Source organism: Eumetopias jubatus, unplaced genomic scaffold (assembly GCF_037043125.1).
Source record: "Eumetopias jubatus isolate StellerSeaLion01/CBP00866 unplaced genomic scaffold, mEumJub1_p1.0 scaffold_10, whole genome shotgun sequence".
Taxonomy (NCBI): domain Eukaryota; kingdom Metazoa; phylum Chordata; class Mammalia; order Carnivora; family Otariidae; genus Eumetopias; species Eumetopias jubatus.
In genome coordinates this window covers 57,578,220-57,597,423 of record NW_028274816.1, presented here as the reverse complement: position 1 = coordinate 57,597,423, position 19,204 = coordinate 57,578,220, and the positions used below count along the sequence as shown (strand labels likewise).

Below are 19,204 nucleotides of genomic sequence, written 5' to 3'. Positions count from 1 at the left end.
TCTCTTTACCCGTGATCACTGAGTGACACCTGGGGCAGGGAGGCCGACCAAGAGTCTCGGGCGAGGGCTCCCCCACCATCCTCCCTCCCCCCACGCCACGTCGCCCAGTAGCATCGTGGAAAGAGGATTCTCCCATGCAAACCCCGGAGCCGGAGGGGAACCGGGAGCGCAGTTCTGCACCCCCTACCCCCGGGGCACGGACACGGCCACAGCACGGGGGGCCGAGAGGCCCCGGGGACACGAGACACTGGGGAGGAAGGGGGGACTCCGCCCACAGCTGACCCCAGGCACCGGCGACCTGACGCGGCGGGGCGGGGATGAGTGGCACATGGGGCGAGGCTTGTAGCAGCGAGTCCCCCCTCCCCTCCTTTCGGACGAAGAAGGAAGACTTGGGCCCCGCGACTGGGGAGGAGAAAGGGGAGCGGGCAGCCTCTCCTAGCATGCGGCCCGGGAGGGAAGCCCCGCTCCCTTCCCGCGGGGAAAGGGCACCCATCTCCCATCGGAAACTGATCAATAAATTACAAAGTAGAGAAAAGGGAGGTGGAAGTTTGGGGCGGGATTTCTTCCTGCCCTCTTCGTTCCCCCTCTCAGTCCAGTTCGTGTGGTTTGGTCCAGGCCCAGTCCTTTTGTGAGGCGGGGACACGCACTCCCCGCTCGTCTGTACAGATGGTCCGGTCCGCGGCGCGAGCTCCCCCGCCCGCTCTCCCCGGCGAGACCATACTCTGGGCAGGAGGGGGAACAGCCCAGCCTCTGGAAGATTCTTCCATCCGAGTGAGGTCACCTGCATTGACGCCGGGGCAGTACGTGGAGCAATGAAGATCCATTGTGCCGCCCCGAACCCCCAAGATCGCCCAGCACAGTCCTCACCTGGAGGCCTACACTAGCAGGAGTAGGTCCGGACCGAAACGCCGTCTGCCCGGGAGCTCCCAGAAGTCTGGCCTACAGGGAGAGCGAGCAGTGGTTTGGTCTGGTGCGCGCGTGTCACACACACACACGGACACACACACACACACACGCACACACACACACACACACACGCACACACACACACACACACACACACACACACACACGGCAGGGTTTCTCTGATCTTCAACCCCAAGCGCCCTCTCTTGGAGTACCCCTCCCGAAATGACAACGAACGCTTGGCTCCACGCCGGGTTCCTTTCCTCCCCTTCCCGCAGCCTTGGATTCATCTAAGGTGCCGCAGGTGACAGTGGGCCAATTCATTTCCCACTTCGGAAAGGGGGTGCGGGATTAATCCATTCCACACCCAGAGGGAGTTGGCATACTGAGCAATCCATTCGTCATGGGTCGGGGAGAAAGGACCAGGCCATTTCAGAACCTGGAGGGAGGCTTCTGGAATGTACAGTTGGTCCCTTTCCCACCCCGAGCAAGGGGAAGGGGGGAGGGGCTGTCGCATCGGGGTGCCGCCCACCTTCGGGCTGCAGCTTGCGGAGAGGGAGCCCCGGAGATCCCAGGGCCCCCGCTGCGGCCGAACGAAAGTTGGGGGGCAACATCTCAGCTGAGTCGGGGGTTACGCCTCGGAGGTCCTTCTCTCGAAACATCTTCCGCCAGGATGGGGAGCGGCTGAAGGACTTGGCGCTGTCCTAGGTATAGGGGCCGGGCCGACGATGAGCGACCGGGGCCGGGTTCTGACTCAGCCACTTCCTTTGACTCCACCCCTCTCGGGTTTCAGCTCGCCTTTAAGCCCGCCCCTGCCCTAGTCCCGCCTCCAGCCGCCTCCCGCCTGCAAAGTCAAGCCCCCACTCCCTCAGCTCAGACCCTGCAGGTGCCGCTAGGAGCTGAGCCTCCAGGGCTGCGGCCGCGCCCACCTCGTCCAGCCGCCTGTCTGTGCCCAGGGAGATGAGGTTGCTGAATTCCTTCTCCAGGAGCTGCCGGGCCTGGGGACGAGAGGTGGAAGAAGGGTGGCAGCGTGCAGTCTGCGAGGTGGCGGTGCCCAGTGTGCCCCGGGCCGAGCCGCAGCTCACCTGCGCATTCTGCGTGGGGATCTGCAGGAGCAAGGCCAGGTCGGAGTAGTCGAAGGTCTCGTCCAGGGCCAGCAGCGCCCCGTGCACCCCGCTCTCCGTGAGGTTCGTAGCGAATTCCTTCAGTCCCAGCCCGGACACCCAACCCATGACCCGCTCATTGGACCACACCATCACGTCTGGGACAGAAGGGACTCTCAGCTGCCGGTCGGTCCAATTTAGCCCACACGTCACCGCCATTTCCTTTCCTGGCCACGCCCCCTGTGCTGGCTCCACCCCCTCGCAAAAGGCTCGGTGCTCCTCCTCCCCACCAGCCCCAACCTCAGCCACCTGGCTTGAGGGGTTGGGGGGGGGCTCTTCTACTCTTACTCACCTCGGATCTGGGTCTGACTCTCTTCCCGCCTCCGCTCCAAGTCCTTCCGGTCATAATTGAGCCGTTTCAGGCACATGATCCCATAATGCAGACTCACCCTGAACAGTGGGGAAAGTGGGGTCACAGAGAAGCCTTCACAACCCCAATGGCTGCTGCTTCGCCCCTCCCCACTGGCTGTGGTCCTTCTGGGAAAGGTTGGGGAGTTGTCCCACTGGGCCGGTTTTCTGGACTGCTGACCTTCCCAGGATGTGGGGTATTTTCAACAGGCAGTTCCTATTGGATAACCTGGACAGGGTATGGGGTTAACGAGCCAAGCCGTCTGAGGATTTGGACTTTGCCTAGTGGGCCATCTCATTGGCGGAAGGGGCACAGAAGTCAGGATTTCCTGAGAATCCGGGCTAAAGGGCCAAAGATAGTCCCAGGACGTTCCCATCACCAGTCCCATTGGCCAAAGACTCTCTGGGAGTGAAGCTTCCCCTTGGACTGTCCCCACTGGCCAGGCAGCCCCCACCTGTGGAAGCTGTCCACCATCTTGAGTTGGCCCCGGAGCTCCTTCTTGTTAAGATGATCTAACATGCGGGCGTCCACCAGCGACTCCATGAAGTAGCTGCGGTATTGGGGCAGCCCCAGGCTGGGTAGCCAGTCGTTCCCCACCCACTCGTGGTTCATGTCACCATATGCCAGGATCTGGGGCCACGGGCAGGTGGGGTAAGGGTCAGACCCTCTGACCCCTTCCCGTGTATGTATGAGAGGGTTCACTCCAACCCCCTGACCCAAGGTGGTTCTTTTTCCACCCCACCTTAGGACATGAGTCAATCTCTGCTCAGGACAACGGACCAATCCAGGGGTCTCCTACTCCTTCATAATAACAGAAGAGACCCTTGTCTACTCAAAGTGCGGCCCTTGGACCCGCAGCATCACCATCACCTGTGCACCTTCCAGAACTGTAGGATCTAGGACCCCACCCTAGGCTATGGAATCAGAAGCTGCATTCCCACCAGATCCTTAGGTCACCGGAACAGCAAGGGGTGAGAGGCACTAGTCTAGCATTGTCCCAGCTCAGAACAGTGGGTCAGTCCAACATCGCTTCTCCCCCAAGTCAGGACAACGGATTCTTCCAGTGTAGTTCTCCCCACAACAAACGATAACAGATCCATCCATCACCCTTGCACGGTCCAAAAATACCAGTCTAATGCTACATCTGGCCCAGAACAATATTCTGGATCAGCCCAAAGTCCTTCACTCCCTTTAGCGTAAGGAAACAATCAACACCGGCCCCCGACTGGAAACCAAGACCCTAGTCCAACCTAGTTCATCTACCTCAGGGGAGTTCATGCCTCTCCCTTCTTGAGAACAAAGTGTAGCTCCTCCTCCCGGCCGACTTCTCAGCAGGACCTGCGGCCCCTCCCCAGTATGCTTCCCCCTTGGCCCCAGTACACTGGAACAGTCCCACTCCCCCTCAATCATAGAGAAAAGGTCTCCCTCTAGTTACAGCAGTGGAACAGCCCCCGCAACCCCACGATAATGGAATGGCCCGAGCCCCACACTAACAATGGACTAGTCCAGGCTTTTCCACCGACCCCCACCAAGCCACAGTGAGACGGTCCAGAGCCCGGCTCCACGCAGCGCCCCCCGCGGCGATGATGGAACGCTCCCGCGGGGGGTGGGGGCGCTTGGGGAAGGAGGGGCATGCATGCAGCGTGCACAACCTGTTCATGCGCCCACGTCCCGCCCCGCGCCCCCTACCTGCTCCCAGCTGATCTCCTTGGTCTCCTGACCCGTTAGTGGGAAAAGGGAAGAGAAGGGGTGGGTTAAGGGGCAGGCGGAGGAGGGCGGGAGGGACGAACGGACGGAGGAACAGCCAGAGATTCGCCCCCCCCACCCCTCCCCAGGGAGAGTTAGTGCCACTCCCAAAGCCGCCGGCAGGGGTCACTCACAGGCTTGGTCGTGGCCGTAAGGGACTCCATCTCTTCGTGCGTCATCCACACGTTTCCTGTGGACTGAGGGGCGAGGGGTGTTAGGGGGGTTGAGAGACGGCTTCTGGATGGGGGAGGGGTGTTCCTAGAGGCCCAGGCTAGGTCCATTTATATACATTCTGCTTTCTGACTCAGGCCAGTTACTGCTCTGGGCCAGGCAATGAAAGAGAAACCGAATGATCATTTATTGAGCACCTGCTGTGTACCAGGCAAAAGAACATGGGCTTTGAGGTCGGGCAAGTTCAGGTTTGAATTGGGGCCCTACCCGGGTATTTTGCTGTGTGGCCTTGGGCACAACATCACCTCTCTGACCTCACAGAGATGTATGTACAGAGTGACGTTCAGAACGAGGTGGCTGATACAGCAGTGGTGTGGGACAGAAGTTTGGGTGGGGGGTAAGGGATGTGTATTTGCATTTACTGAGCACCTGCCCCCAACAACCCCACGAGGTAGGACTTCATACATTGATTCAGACACTTATGTAGCTCCTCATGAGTGCCAGGCACAGTTGTAGGGTCTGGGATACACGAGGGGAAATTTGAAAATAGACTGAAGAGATGAAATTGACAATAATGGTCACGTTCTTAGGTATAAGGACGCGGTGGCTGCGTAGGAGAGTGTTCTTATTGTTAGAAGATGCCCTGATGAAGTAATTTTTTGGGCAAACCAGTAATGATGTCCACAAATTACACTAGAGGGTCTCAGATACACACACAAACACACACAAGCAAACAGCAAGTCGGGCAAGGAGTTAACAATTGCTGAACTGGGCATGGCACACAGAAGTTTCGGTGCGGAACAAAGGGATAAACTATTAGAAGGCCATAAACACTGTGGGGGAAAATTAGGTGTTAATGTGATGGGGTGATGGGGCGAGTGACTAGTTTAGTTGTTGAGTTAGGGAGGCTTCTTGGAGGCGGTGACATTTGAGATGAGACCTCGGGGATGAGGAAAGACGGGGGGAGAAGTGCTCTGAGGAAAGGGAGCCAAATAGTAGCACCAGCCAAGGAGCCGAGTCAGAGGTGGGTGGGGAGGAAGGGGGGGTGCCCTCATCAAGGACTTTGTAAGGAACCATATGCTTTTGAATTTTTCTCCCAGATGAGGTCCTGTCTGTGTAAGACAGGACCGAGGTAGAGGGGACGCAGGGAGACCTGAGAAGGGACTCCCCCACCCCACGTCCCCGAGATAATCCAATCCAGGCGAGACACAAGGCAGAGAGGGTCTGCGAGACAGAGCTGGAGTGAGGGAGGCCAGGATTGGCTAGTCTGAGGACAGGAGGCGGGGCCCCGAGGCGGCAAGGGCTGGGATTGGCCTGCAGACACTGACCGTGCGGGAGGAGGCGGGTGCTGAGGGCGAGGTGAGTGAGACCATCTCCTGGATGGCGAGGCGCAGCTTGAGCCGGTGCAGCGGGTTGCTGATGCCAATCTCCCGCTGGATCTCCGTGTCCGACAGGTTGGCCATGATGGCGCCGCTCTTGACGTTGGCCCGGCAGGCGGCCACATACCAAGCAGGCATGCCTACCCACAGCTGGGCAGAAGGAGGGAGGGAGGCGGGGAGAGGGAAGAGACACACACGGAGAGGCAGACAATATTGAGGGAGACGCCGGAGAGACAGAAGAAAAGGAGAGAGGCAGATGGAGAGGTGGGAAAGTTAGTGGTGAGAAGCGACAGAGATGGGGCAAGGCAAACAAGACGAGAGGGAGTCAGAGGGCGACACGGGGAATAAAGGGGGGGGGATCAGAGGGTAACGCCAGAGTCACCGGGGAAAGAGGGATGGAGAGAGAAAGAGGCAAAAGACATTGGGAGACAGACACGGGAAGACCCGGAGACGTGGGAAGACATGTGGGGAAGGACAAAAACGCAGAGATAGGGAGAGATGCAAAACCAGAGACACAGAGAATCCCATACAGTTAGAGATGTGGGAGACACAGAGAGAGACACCAGGACCGCAGGAGCGAGGGGGCGTGGTCAGCGGCGCAGGGGGGGGGCACAAGGAGGAGGAAGCTGTTTAGATCAACAGGAAGGCTGACCTTCCCCAGGGCCTCATCCCCCTCCGCCCACACCCACCCCCACCCCCAGGTTAGGAGGAGGATGCTGGGTGGCACCCGGTGACCCCTAGTGGCAGGGCCGTCACAGGAGTTGGGGCTCAAGAGTCAGGGCATTTCTGGACCCCAGTACCTCCAGCCAGGAGACCACGGTGGGCCCATCCCAAGCAGCAAAGGGCAGGCCCTGGCGGCAGGCCTCTTCCAGAAGTTCGTGCCTGGGGACAGAGGCCTAGTAGGGCAGGAGCTCTCAGGGGCAGAGACCCCCAGCCATCCTTTCCCACAAACCACCTCCAAAGCACAGTTCTATCTTTCAGTGGAATGCTTCATGAATTTGCCTGGCATCCTGGCACAGAGGCCATGTGAATCTTCTCTGGATCGTTCCAATGTTAGTATATGGGCTGCCAAACTGAGCCCCCAAAGCACTTTTTATGAAGGTAGAAAACTTAGAAGAGGTTTAAAAAAAGGGGGCGCCTGGGTGGGCTCAGTGGCTAAGCGTCTGCCTTCAGCTCAGGTCATGGTCCTAGGGTCCTGGGATTGAGCCCCGCATCGGGCTCCCTGCTCAGCGGGAAGCTTGCCTATCCCTCTGCCACTCCCCCTGCTTGTGTTCCCTCTCTCGCCGTGTCTCTCTCTGTCAAATAAGTAAAATCTTAAAAAAAAAAAAAAAGGTTTAAAAAAAAAGTGGATCTCTGTAAGTGGTCTCCCCCATCCCCCCCCCGCCCGCCCTATACACACACACACTCACTTCCTCTTGTTCCTTCGGTCCTTGTCTCCTGGGCCCGTCAGCTTGGCTAGCCCCAGAGGGTCCGTGGCCAGTGTCTCATCCGAGGGTGTTCCTGCTGAAGGCAGGGAGGGGCCAGAGTTTGGAGAGAATCAAGCAGGAAGGAGACTCTCTGGTGTCCAGGGTGCTGAGAAGGAGGCCAGCGACTTAGAGGCCCCGAGGGAGTGATAAAGCCAAACAGGAACCAATTTCACCTCCCAGGCAGGGAATTGGAGACGTCCCCGAAATGGGGCTGGATTCACTGGCCTCGGTAAGGTGGCAGTGGGATGCTGGTAACTGTTTAACCACCGGCTCCCCGGGAGGGAGGGAGGGAGGAAAGGCATAGTCCCTGCTTTGTGGTGTTCGCCAATTTCCATGGTGTAAAGAATCCCATTAATTTCAAGCTACTGATGTTAAGGTCAGGCAGCCCACAAAACTCCAGAAAATTGAACTCTTGGCTTTCACAAGCCAGTACAAGCAGGCTCCAGCCCACCATCTTCCCTGCCTTTGGGTGGTCCTCTCTCTTTCCCTATTTAAAAAATAGGTAAATGCAATCATAAAATTCATTTAGCTCCCCACCTCCAGTCCCCCAGGCAGGCCTCAGAGTGCCCTGTATTTGTCCCTCTTCCTTCCCTCTACTTCCGCCAAGTCCTGCCTGCCCCTTTCACATCCTATGAATTACCAAATGAACGAAGACTCAGATCAATGTCAAGTGAATTCGTGAAAATGAAGAAGGAAGGAAGAGAGGAAGGAAAGAAGGGAGAGAGGGAGATAGGGTTGGCATGAGGGTCCTCACCCAGAGAGGAGCTGTCCCGGCCTGGAGGTCCCATTCGCCCTTTCTCCTTCTTGCCAAAGAGACGGCCTATGGATGACTTGATGCTCTTCTTCTTGGGGGCTTTGTGCAGGGAATCTGGGGTGCCTTCACTGGGTGAACAGGACGGAGTGAGGGCAGACCCCATCTGGGATGTCTCTTTTCCTCCCAAGTCCTTGTCCATTCCTCTGGCACATCCTCCCGAGCAAGCCCCTCCCCATCCCATCCATTGTCCCTGCTGACCTTCCCCGTGAGGGTCCCCCATCTTCCAGGGATCCTGCCTGCAGTGCCAAGGCCTGTGTCATTCTCTCAAGGCGGGCAGAGCGGGGAGTGGGAGGCGGGGTGTCTCCTGGGATGGTTGGCCCCTCCGCTCGTGGAGCCCCAGCCTCCTCCTTGGGGACATGATTCTGGGCACAGAAAGGTAGAGAGGCTGAAATGCATTGGAAGGGTCATGCTGGCGGCTCTTCATTAGCTGGGATGTCTACCAGGGGGTGTCTGGGATGTCCCTGGTTTGGGGTACCACTTCCGAAGGTAGCCTAGATCAGGTAGGGGTGAGTTGCAGAAACATAAAGGCAATGAGTCCGCCTGGAGCTTGACCAGCCAATTTTTAATGTATCCTAGCTTTTGGTGTCAGGAGTGGGATCTGCTCAGACTATAGGAAAGCTAATGAGTTACACACTCTGGAAGCCAGAAAACGGGGTTTAAGGCAATAACATAGGGCTAATATGTCTTATTCCTCCTCAAAGATCAATTCTGAGGATCTAATATTAGCTCTCAACTGTATGTTTAGTCACAGAAACCTTAAAAAAAACAAAACCTACGAAGAAACCTAAGGCACACAACAGATAAAAGTAGGCCTGATCTGACAAAAGTACAAGTTAGGGTTCAGAAACCCCGTGGCTCAGCCTCCCCCTTACGCCCTTTAAGTTGGAACTTGTAGGAAAAGCTAAAGTTGCTTTTGAAAATCACTGGTGTGAGGGGTTTTTGTTGCTGTTGCTTGGGGAGTCCAGTCTCTGATCTCCCCCCTCCCCGGGCCACCCCACCAAAATGAGGAGACTTCAGAACACTCACAGCTTTGTCGGTGCCCTCACGGGCAGGGCTAGGGGGTGCCAGACGGGGCGTTGAGTGGCCAGAGCTGGGAGGGGAGGGGCTGGCAAGGGTAGAGGTAGTGAGGGAGGGGGGCAGTGAGCAGCTACTGCGGTAGCGGCCCAGGGAGTCCAGGCCAGAACCAGACACCCGGCTCTCCAGCTCCTCTGCCCTTTGTTCTGTTGTCTCCTTCTCCTCTTGGATAAGCCTGAGGAAGGAAAGGGGGCAGACTGCGTGAGAGAACAGAGAGGCAAACAATGGGAGACAGAGTCTGGGGATCACAAAGGGCAGGAAGGCTGGGGGGGCGGGGAGGGTGGGGAAGAATTCTGAGGAAAGCATAATCAGGTTAGAGGGTCTTAGCGGATTCATCATGGCCTCACAGGTTAAAGGGGAGTCAAGGGGTCATGATAGGCTCAGGAGGTCATTGGGAGATGAGGGACAACAGGAAGATCAGGGTCTGCATCAAGGCTTCCATGATGGTAACCACATCGTTCTATAAAGTCATAAAAAAGATCACTATGGGGGCGCCTGGGTGGCTCAGTTGGTTAAGCGACTGCCTTTGGCTCAGGTCATGATCCTGGAGTCCCGGGATCGAGTCCCACATTGGGCTCCCTGCTCGGCAGGGAGTCTGCTTCTCCCTCTGACCCTCCCCCTTCTCATGTGCTCTCTCTCTCTCATTCTTTCTCTCAAATAAATAAATGAAACCTTAAAAAAAAAAAAAAAGATCACTATGGGAAAGACGTCCAATTCCAAGGAGGAAAGAAAGAGCAAGATCATAATAAGACTGGGGGAGATCAGGGACTCTGAGGTCAACCTAGGATCTGGGAAGTTCATGGAGTCATCTGGTATGTGAATCAATACCTCAACTCACAATGACTTTGGATGGAAAGTCATGGTCATGTTGGTGTATTTCCCATGGAGAGTGGGTTGTTAGAGAATTGCCAAGGAGGGCAATTTCTGGGAAATCAGGGTAGACCTTATGTCAGTGGGGGATTCGTGATAAATCAAAGATTCTTGTTATATTAAGTCGAAATTCTGGGTATCTTGAATTGCGGTTCTTGAAGTATTAGGGTGAGATTCTTGGTGTTTGGGATTGGGGACCTTGTGTTGTGTTGAGATTCTTGAGGTACTGGGAGACTCTGGGTCCTAGCTGTGTGAAGCCATGACATCCAAGTTGTGCTGGAGGATTCTTGGTGTACTGGCTTGAGAACTTGGGTGTTTGGGAATGCAGTCACTGGTGTACCGGGAAATTGTGAATACTGGATAGGGAATAGATAGGAGACTTCTGGGTATATCTTGAGGGTTTCCTAGTTACTGGAGGGAGTGTTGGGCTGGGGGAGTTCCTTGAGGATAGTAAGAGAGGAGATGCGCTCAGGCCTTCAGAGGGGCTACAGGGTCAGCTCAGGCAGGGTGGAGAAGGACTGGGCCAGTCAGTGCTCACTTGATCTCCTTGTTGATGGCTTCCAGCTGCTCCTGAAGCATGATGGCGAGCGTCTGCACATCGGCCTGTCCGCTGGGGGAGAGCAGCTCAGCCCCAAACATCCCCTCAGCCTCCTCCTCATCTGAGCCATCCAGCTCCCCAGGGAATGGGGGTGGCATGGGCCCCGCAGGGGCAGACCGCTCCCACTCCTATCTCTGTGTGGGGACAGAAGGATGTCAGGTGCTGGGGCTTCCCTCACCTCTACTGACCTTGTCCACCCTCCACGACCCTGCCTGTGTCCCCTGACAAGGACTGGCCTCACCTTGTGATCCAGCCCACACTCTTTTCCCAGCCCAGCTTTGTCTCTTCACAAGTCCCTTTCCCTGACTGACTGCCCTATCCAGGACTGTACCCCATCCCCTGATTCTACCATTTTCCTTGACCAAGGCCGCTTCCTTTCTTCACCTTGGAAGATTCTACACCGTGCCCATCCCCCACTCACCGCCCCTCTCCCCACCTCATCATTCCGCTAAGGTTCTCACCAGGTAGCAGGATAGCCACATGACGAGCCGTCAGGCAAATAGAGAGGATAGAGTCGCAGGAGGAAAAAAAAAGACAACATGGGTCCAGGAGATGCTGTTTCTCAGCCCAGCCCCCTTCCAGAGCCCTGTGTATTACACTCCATTTCCTGCTGTTGCCCACCCACCCCCTGCTCAGTCCAGGCCCCAAAAGTGGCTGCTGACCTTGGAGGGCTCGTCCTTGACCCCTGACCAGCGGCCCCTCTTGCCTGCCCGGCCACTGCCAGCCCCATAGGGGTCCAAGTGGGCACCAGAAGGTAATGTGGGTGCCTGGGAGTAACGGAGCTCCAGGGCACTGCCAGGGAGAGACCTGTGGGCATGGAGAAGGCAATCAGAGACCAAGGGGTCAGGAAAAGGGCAGAGAGGTCAGGTGTCATGGGAAAAGGCCTGGGGTCAGAGGACTGGGAGAGGGATCTGAAGTCAGAGGTCAGAGGCCATGAAGTCAGGTGTCAAGAGTGACAGGAGTCAAGTGAAAGCCTTGGGAGGACAGGGGGGTGGGGAAGACCTGGAGATCAGAAAGGATGAGCTTGGCCAAGGGGGCTCCTATGAGCAAGGGTGAGGCAGAAGGACTAGTGTCACCTGGAGTAGGATGGTGGCCTCCCCCGCAGCTGGTCGATCTCCATCTGCATCCGCTCCATCTCTGCCAAGAGCTGCTCCTGGTGGGAGGAAGTTGGAGGTGTCAGGTCAGAATCAGCCCTGTCCCTGAGGAATAGCCCCTCCCAGCCTGGATAATGCCATCCCCCAGCAATGCCTGCTCCATGTCTCTGGTCCTAAACCCCCATGCCCTCTCCTCCAGACCTCTCCTTACTTTGTTGAGCAACAGTTCATCCTGAAGCTTCTTCATGTTGGCAATCTCCTCACTTAGTGAATTCTGTGGAGGACAGGGGTGCAGTGAGGGGGCGGAGCCTGGAAGGGGCATGTCCTGGGGCTGTAAGTGTCCAGAGACTGGCCGAAGGTGACCCCAGGAGAATGAGGTGGGCGTGAGTGGTGAGCTGGAGGACATGGGGCTTGTGGGGCCAAAGATGCATCTAAGGAAGGGAATGCGTGGGAGTCCCAGAATCCAGCATCTTGTGTAATAAAGATTCAAAGTTTGAGGGTCCAGAGACGCCTGGGTGGCTCAGTCAGTTGAGCATCTGACTCTTGGTTTTGGCTGGGGTCATGATCTCAGGGTCGTGAAATCAAGCCCCCACACACACTCGGGGCTCCGCGCTCAGTGGAAGTCTGCTTGAGATTCTCTCCCTCTTCCTTCCCTTCTGCTCCCACCCCCACTGTCTAAAATACATACATACATACATTCATACATAAATAAATAAATAATCTTCAAAGTGCGAGTGTCCAAAGGGTCAGAGGCTTGGGGAAAAGCCAAGAACTCAAGGTATGGATGCCCCAGGCTCTTGGGGTGTTTAGACCAGGTACAGACCCGAGAAGTCTGTTTAATTCAAATTCCAGATGCCTAGATCTGAGATCTCCACTAACGGTTTGGAGAAAAGTCTGGGGCCCCGGGATTGCAGCAAGATGCGGTCTAGGATTGCAGGTTACTTAAGTCCCGGGCTGGGGCACACCTTCTCCTCCAGCGCCCCCATGCGCTCCTTGAGGTGCAGCTGTAACCGTTCGTTGGACTCGCTCAGCAATTTGTCCACCGTCTCTGACAGCCGCTTATTGTGGTCATCGTTCATCTTCTCCCGCTGCCGGGCCTGCCCAAAGGACAACGGGACAGAGATGCTCAACCCCACCCGGCCCAGAGCACCGCCCCTGCTCTCAGCTCCCGCCCCCCAACTCCGCCCCCTCATCTAAGCTCGGGTCTCAGCTCCAAAGCCCCACCCCCCCCACCCCCACCCTCGCAGCCGTCCGCCCCCTCACCCGCTGCAGCTCCTGGTTCTTCTCCTCCAGCTGGGCCTCCAGCTGCCGAAGCCGCTCCTCAAAATTCCCATGACGTTCCTCAGCCTAGTGGACAGGAAGCCCGGGCGTCTGACTTTGCCCCACTGCGACCCAGTCAGGCTCAGGCCCCGCCTCTTCCAAGCCTCGGTGCCAGGCCCCGCCCCCCGAGCCCCAGGCTCCTCCCCCGAGAGACCCCAGACCCTGCGCTAGGATTCTCGTCCGGTCCCCTCCTCAGGGTCTGTTCTGTCTCTTTTGCGTTCCAGGCCATCCTGTCAGTCCGGACTAGAGAACATCCCCACAAGCCTCCAGGCCCTGACCCCATTCCAAGTTCCCTCACTTTCCTAGACCCCCCGGCCCCGCCCCTTTCCCCAGAATCCCCGCGGCAAGTTTCCTACCCCTCCAGCCTGAAGGCCCGGCCTCATCCCTCTACCCCACACCCCCACACTCCCGCCCCAGGCCTCTCCTCACTTTGTTGAGCGCTGCCACGCGCTGGGCCAGTTGTGCCTCTATCTCGGGCAAGGTCTCCGCCTTCTGCAGGGTCTGCTGCAGCTTCTGCTTGGCGTCGTCCAACCACTCCGCCAGCTGACGGCTCTTCTCTTCACTCTGAGGGGGGACGGAGATGGGGGTGGGGGGTGGAGGGGGAAGGAGAGGAGCTAGGTCACACAGGCCGCGGCCTCGCCCCCATGTCACCTCCCTGGCCGTGCCCCCACCTGCCGGTACAGCGACTCCTTGCTGGCCAACTCGTTCTCCAGCTTGTCATTGGCATCGTGCAGAGACGTGGCCTCGCGCTGGGCACTCAGGTAGCGCTTCTCCAGGGTCGTGATCCGCTCCTCCATATCCTCCCGCTGCGCAAGCGCCTGCAGGGGTGGCCAAAGGTCACGTGGACGACAGCTCCCAAAAAGCCCCGGGGGTAGTGTAGGCTTAGAACCCTAGATCAGGCACCCCAGGGTATCCTGGGAAATGAAGTTTCCTGCTATCTGGGCATCAGAATGGTGGAACCACACCTGCCAAGAACTCCCAGGAATAGCCAACCTTAGGACCCCGACCACCCGAGAGTTAAAATGGTGGTACCTCTGCAATATATGTTAAGAAAAAAAAAAAAAGAAGAAGAAGAAGGAGACAGCAGGAGGGGAAGAATGAAGGGGAGTAAATCGGAGGGGGAGACGAACCATGAGAGACGATGGACTCTGAAAAACAGAGGGTTCTAGAGGGGAGGGGGGTGGGGGGATGGGTTAGCCTGGTGATGGGTATTAAAGAGGGCACGTTCTGCGTGGAGCACTTGGTGCTATGCACAAACAATGAATCATGGAACACTACATCAAAAACTAATGATGTAATGTATGGTGATTAACATAACAATAAAAAATTTAAAGAAAAAAAAAGGTGGTACCTCACCTCCCGTGAGTTTCTAGGGCTTACTGTCTTAGACCCTCCCCGTATGGATGACCTGAAGCCCATGGGATGGGAAGTCTCCACTCTTCTTGGCCCACCCCCTCAAAAATCCAGGCCTTAGGGGCGCCTGGCTGGCTCAGTCAGTAGAGCATGTGACTCTTGATCTTGGGGTCCTGAGTTCAAGCCCCACCTTGGGGGTAAAGTTTACTTAAAAATAATAATAATATGGAGCGCCTGGGTGGCTCAGTCATTAAGCGTCTGCCTTTGGCTAAGGTTGTGATCCCAGGATCCTGGGATCGAGCCCCGCATCGGGCTCCCTGCTCCGCGGGAAGCCTGCTTCTCCCTCTCCCACTCCCCCTGCTTGTGTTCCCTCTCTCGCTGTGTCTCTCTCTCCATCAAATAAATAAATAAAATCTTTAAAATACTACTACTACTACTAATAATAATAAACTATTCCAGTTATATGCAACTGATGAATCAAAGAAAAAGAAAATTAAAGAGAAAAAAAAATCCAGGCCTTAGATTTTTCAGCAACTTCTAGCACAACCCAGGCTTAGAATCACAGAGCGAGTGCCCTAGGGTCTCATGAAAAACAAAAGTCCCTTCCACATGGGAGGAAACATCTCCCAAGAGCCCCATGGTACTGCAGGCTCAGAAAACCTAAGACAGGGCTCCAGGGTCTCATGGAAGATGGACTTCTGTCTGGGAGCCCATGAGGTGGGGCCACACTTCCCAACAGGGCCATCCAGGTTTAAAATCTGAGGTGAAAGTCCCAATGGATGATGAAAAATAAAGTGCTCGCTCTTCTTTCTCATCCAGTGACTTCCAGAATCCATACCCTAAATTTCCCAGCAGTTCCAGGGGCATAGGAATTAGGATCAAGGGGCCTAAGCCAGGATGGGGTGAAATGCAGACAAGGGAGTTCAACTTAGAAGCACAAGAGTGGGGCGCCTGGGTGGCTCAGTCGGTTAAGCGTCTCCCTTCAGCTCAGGTTGTGATCCTGGGGTCCTGGGATAGAGCCCCGCATTGGGCTCCCTGCTCAGTGGGGCGGCTGCTTCTCCCTTTCCCTCTCCCTTTCCCCCCACCCCTCCCCACTCATGCTCTTTTTCAAATAAATAAATAAAATCTTAAAAAAAAAAAAAGCACAAGAGAATTTCCCAATGATAACATATCTCGGACCAGTTATTGAACGCCTACCATGTATGTGTCATGTGCCAACCCTCTGGCAAGGGTGATAAATCCCATTCTACGGGTGAGCAAACTGAGGCTCAGAGAGGAGAGTCCACAGAGCTTGTGGACCGATTCCAGGTTCCACCATTCATGAGCTCTGTGACTTTGGGCAAAGGGGGATCGGAAGGGTTAGGGGGAGGGAGGGACAGAGGGCAGCCCACCAGGGGCTCCGGCCTCACCTCCTTGAGGTCGCGCTGGAGCTTGGCGTTAGCTTCCTCGGCCTTACCCAGCTCGCGGTGGGCGGTGCCCAGCTCCTCCTCCAGCTGGCTCATCTGGCGGCACAACACCGCCAGGCGCTCCCGCAGCTGGCACACCTCCGCACGCTGCCGCTCCAGGGCCTCCTCCAGCTCCGCTGTGCGCCGGTTCGAATCCCCGCCAGGACCAAGGCCATTGGCAAGGGGCTGGAATGGGAACAGTGAGAGAAGAAGGGACAGAACCCAGAGTGGGGAACACAGAGATATAGAGAGAATACAAGGAGAAAGTTGATGCAGGGGAGGGGGGAATCAAAGATCAGCCTGGAGGTCGCAGAAGTTAGCTAGGTGACTTAAATCAGAGGTCAAAGGCCAATAAGGGTCTTAGGACTTCAGATGTCATAGAGGCAGTGAGGATCATACCAAACATTAAAAGGACCATCACAAAGTCAGGGGGCTGAGTGGAGGTCACAGGGATGGGGATCCTTGAAGAGCAAGGGGAGCAAAGGACTTCTGCCTCTCACCTGCCCGTCCCCATCCTTGCCGGGCTCCTCCAGCCCCGACCGGCGCCTAGACAGCTGCTCTCGAAGGCTCAGGGTCTGGGAACGGGAAACGGAGATCAGGACAAAGGGAGTCCTAGAGCCCCCAGCTCTACTTCCCACTGGCACTGGTCCTGTTGGGGCCACCCCATCCCACAGTCTGTCTTTAAACCCTGTGCCTTCATTGTATCTCTCCTTAGCTGCCCAGGGTGAAGAAGTTCACCCTTACTCTTCCCCCTAGCCTCCCTGTGGCGGTGTCCTCTAGAGCCCGAACTTCCCCCCTCCAACCATTTCCTCCATTGTCCGTTCTTTCCCTGAACCCCACCCAATCAGCTCCACTCCATTGGTAGCTCCTTAGTCCCGCCTCCTTCTTGGCCACGCCCCCACCTCCTGATTGCTCAGCTCCAACTCCTCCTCTAGCACCGCCACCCGCTCCAGCGCCATCCGCAGCCGCTCCCGGACCTGGGGATGGGAGCGGGACAGAGTGAGATGGGGATCAGACACAATCTAGGGCAGCTGACCGTGAGGCCGAACACCCCTGGGGTGGCCTGATAGGCCGACATTAGCATTCCTCTACCTATAAATGGGTGTGCAGCTCCAACCAGGTACCAAGGCAGCCCCACCCACCGCTAGGCCCCACCAAAATTCATTTTTCAACCAGTCAGTTCCCAATCTGAGTCTCCCGTCCCAAACAATCTCAGTCAACATTCTTCCCACTTAGGACATCCCCAACCAATCACAGACAGAATCTCTCCTATCCAGGACAGTCCCAGCCAACCACGGGCTTAGGTTCTGCATCCAGGCTCTTCTGTTTCTCATACCTTCTCATCCAGGGCCTTGTGGTGCTCGAAGAGGGATTTTAGAGCCTTGAGCACCTCCACCTCAGAAGAGACCCCACCCGGGGACTGGGCCTGGCGCTTTACCACGGTCATGCGCAGTGACCTCTCGTGCCTGGACACCAGGCATTCCAGGTGTTCAAGGAGAAGCTACAGGGTTAGGTCACCGGGCCAAGGAAAAGAGGCAAGGGAAGAGAGGCAGGGTCGAGGACAAGGGTGGTCCAGACAGGTGGGGCGGACACATGGAGGAAGAGTGGAGCCAAGCAAAGCGGTAAGGAGAGAGGTCAGGAAAAGAGAGAGGGATATCAGAGGTAGGGGCATGGTCAAGGAAGGAATGGTGTAGGAAAAGAACAATTATGGAGGTAAGGGAGGAGATGTGAAGGAAGGAGGGAACCAGAGGAGACCAGCCAGGAAGTGGAAGCAGGGAGGAGAAGACAGGAAGGCAAGATGGGTAAAAAAAGATGGGTCAGGCTGCAACACCTCGTGGCTCCGCCCACCCCGCTTAGGCCCCGCCCCCACGCCCCTCACCCGCGTGTTGTTGCGCTCCGCCTTCAGCTCTGCGATCTCTTCCTCCCGCTCCAGCAGCTGCTCCCGACATAAGTTCAGCTCCTTCGTCAGAGCCGCAAACTCCTGTCCAGATGTGGGTAGAATCCGGACAATTAGATCAATCCTTTCCCCATGTCCCGCATTACACAGGCCTGGAAGTTTTGAAGGCCCCACCCCTCTCTGCTAAATCCCGCCCCTTCCAGAGGTTCAGGCCCCGCCCACCATCGGCAAGCGCCCGCCCCATGCACTCCTCCCTTTGACGCGCCAAGTCCCGCCCCTTCCGGACCGCCCTCTCCGCGCCTTCGGCGGTCGAGGTCCCGCCTCCCTCAGGCCCCGCCCCCAGTCCCGCCCAGACCTGGGGCAGAGCGATGCTGAGCTGGCGCTGCAGCGAGTCCTTCTCGTGGCCCAGCTCGCGCAGCCGCAACTGCGCCGTAGCCAGCCCGTCCTGCGCCTCGCGCAGCGTCTCCAGCAGGCGCTCGCGCTCCGTGAGCATCGTGACCATAAGGCGCTCCAGCTCGCCGCCCGCCTCGTCGGGGCCCAGCGCCGAGCCCCGCCGGCCATCCTCGCTGATGGTGGGCATCACCTCGCACATCATGGCGGCGGTGCTGGCCTGCGGGAGTGGGGAGGGGGCAGGGAACAGAGACCGGCCTCGTCGAGGCACTGGCAGAGAAACTGAGGCACGGCCCCTGGGATACTCCATAGTGGAAACTGAGGTGGGGCAACCCAGGCATTGTACAGAAGAAACTGGGGCCCATCCATTCTGCTCATGGCTCAGGATTAATTGAAACCCACCAGGGTTTCAATCTCGGCAGCAAATCTAGGACCAGCCTAGTCAGAGAAACCAAAGCCAGGTGACCCATTGCCTGAGTCAATGTGGGAAAATCAGTCTACCTATTCTGACCCTGCTGGGAATGCCCATTAACCCGCCGCCTGTGTAAGAAGACAAGCCCAGCTGAGAACCATGCCTTCAGGAGGTCAAAGAACTGGGGCCACAGAATTAGGTCATTGGTACCAGTACAGGGTCACAGGGATGGTCCTCACCTATCCAGCCCAACTCCTGCCCCCAATGTCCCAGATATCTGGACCCCAGCTCCAGAAGAATCTAAAAACCACTCCACTTGCTAGCCATCTCCCTCAACCCAGGAGTCCAAGATCCAGCTCCCTCCTACCTCAGGCCACAGGAGGCTGGGTCCCCAATTTCCTTCTCTCCCCTAGACCCCGGAGTCTGAGCCTTCAGCCACCTCTTCCCCAATCCTGGGGGTCAGACAGGGACACAAGAATCTGAGCTTTCAACCTCCAACCTCAGACCCAGAAATCCCAGCCTTCAGACCCCTCTTCCCCCAGAACCCCAGAGTCCAGGCCCCCAGGCCCCAGGAATCTAGGTGCATGAGCCGTGGGCGGAGATGAAGGGAGGTCTCCTGAGCCGCTCCCTCCACACACATCAGGTCAGACGGGTCCAGCTGGCCTGGTCGAAAGCAGGAGAGACTTTCACTCTATTCCCTCCTTTCCTTCTCTCCCTCCAGGCAGCGGCATAACCGGTTCTGACAGTGAATAGTTCC

At 56.9% G+C, this 19,204-nt stretch overlaps 1 protein-coding gene and 1 non-coding gene across 2 annotated transcripts; both read right to left on the bottom strand.

Annotated features, from left to right (window-relative positions):
• Window positions 1-121: 121 nt before the first annotated feature.
• PPFIA3 (PPFI scaffold protein A3) lies at window positions 122-18,900 on the bottom strand. The gene is made up of 30 exons (XM_028091463.2): window positions 18,815-18,900; window positions 18,001-18,255; window positions 17,628-17,729; window positions 17,085-17,249; window positions 16,651-16,725; window positions 16,249-16,323; window positions 15,713-15,934; window positions 13,622-13,768; window positions 13,380-13,514; window positions 12,894-12,977; window positions 12,596-12,727; window positions 11,842-11,904; window positions 11,613-11,689; window positions 11,199-11,343; window positions 10,477-10,664; window positions 9,021-9,243; window positions 8,193-8,356; window positions 7,935-8,062; window positions 7,124-7,217; window positions 6,515-6,596; window positions 5,664-5,864; window positions 4,299-4,361; window positions 4,108-4,134; window positions 2,873-3,048; window positions 2,362-2,459; window positions 1,992-2,167; window positions 1,836-1,904; window positions 1,439-1,610; window positions 868-939; window positions 122-781 (listed from the first exon to the last, which is right to left on the bottom strand). Exons 2-29 carry the CDS (start codon window positions 18,238-18,240, stop codon window positions 881-883), a joined length of 3,582 nt encoding a protein of 1,193 aa, XP_027947264.1. The 5' UTR covers window positions 18,241-18,255; window positions 18,815-18,900; the 3' UTR covers window positions 122-781; window positions 868-880.
• Window positions 6,689-6,795, bottom strand: LOC114199656 (U6 spliceosomal RNA). Its single transcript, XR_003607326.1, has one exon. It is a non-coding gene; the product is annotated as a U6 spliceosomal RNA (small nuclear RNA).
• Window positions 18,901-19,204: the final 304 nt, after the last annotated feature.

Bases quoted from the DNA above. Each gene is read 5' to 3' on its own strand.
- PPFIA3 (XM_028091463.2), bottom strand. From the start codon at position 18,240: ATGATGTGCGAGGTGATGCCCACCATCAGCGAGGATGGCCGGCGGGGC. The intron at 12,978-13,379 runs GTGAGGAGAGGC...CCTGTCCACTAG, and splicing joins GCGTGGCAGCGCTCAACAAA to GCTGAGGAACGTCATGGGAA. The intron at 2,460-2,872 runs GTGGGGGCTGCC...CCCACTGTTCAG, and splicing joins ATGGTGGACAGCTTCCACAG to GGTGAGTCTGCATTATGGGA.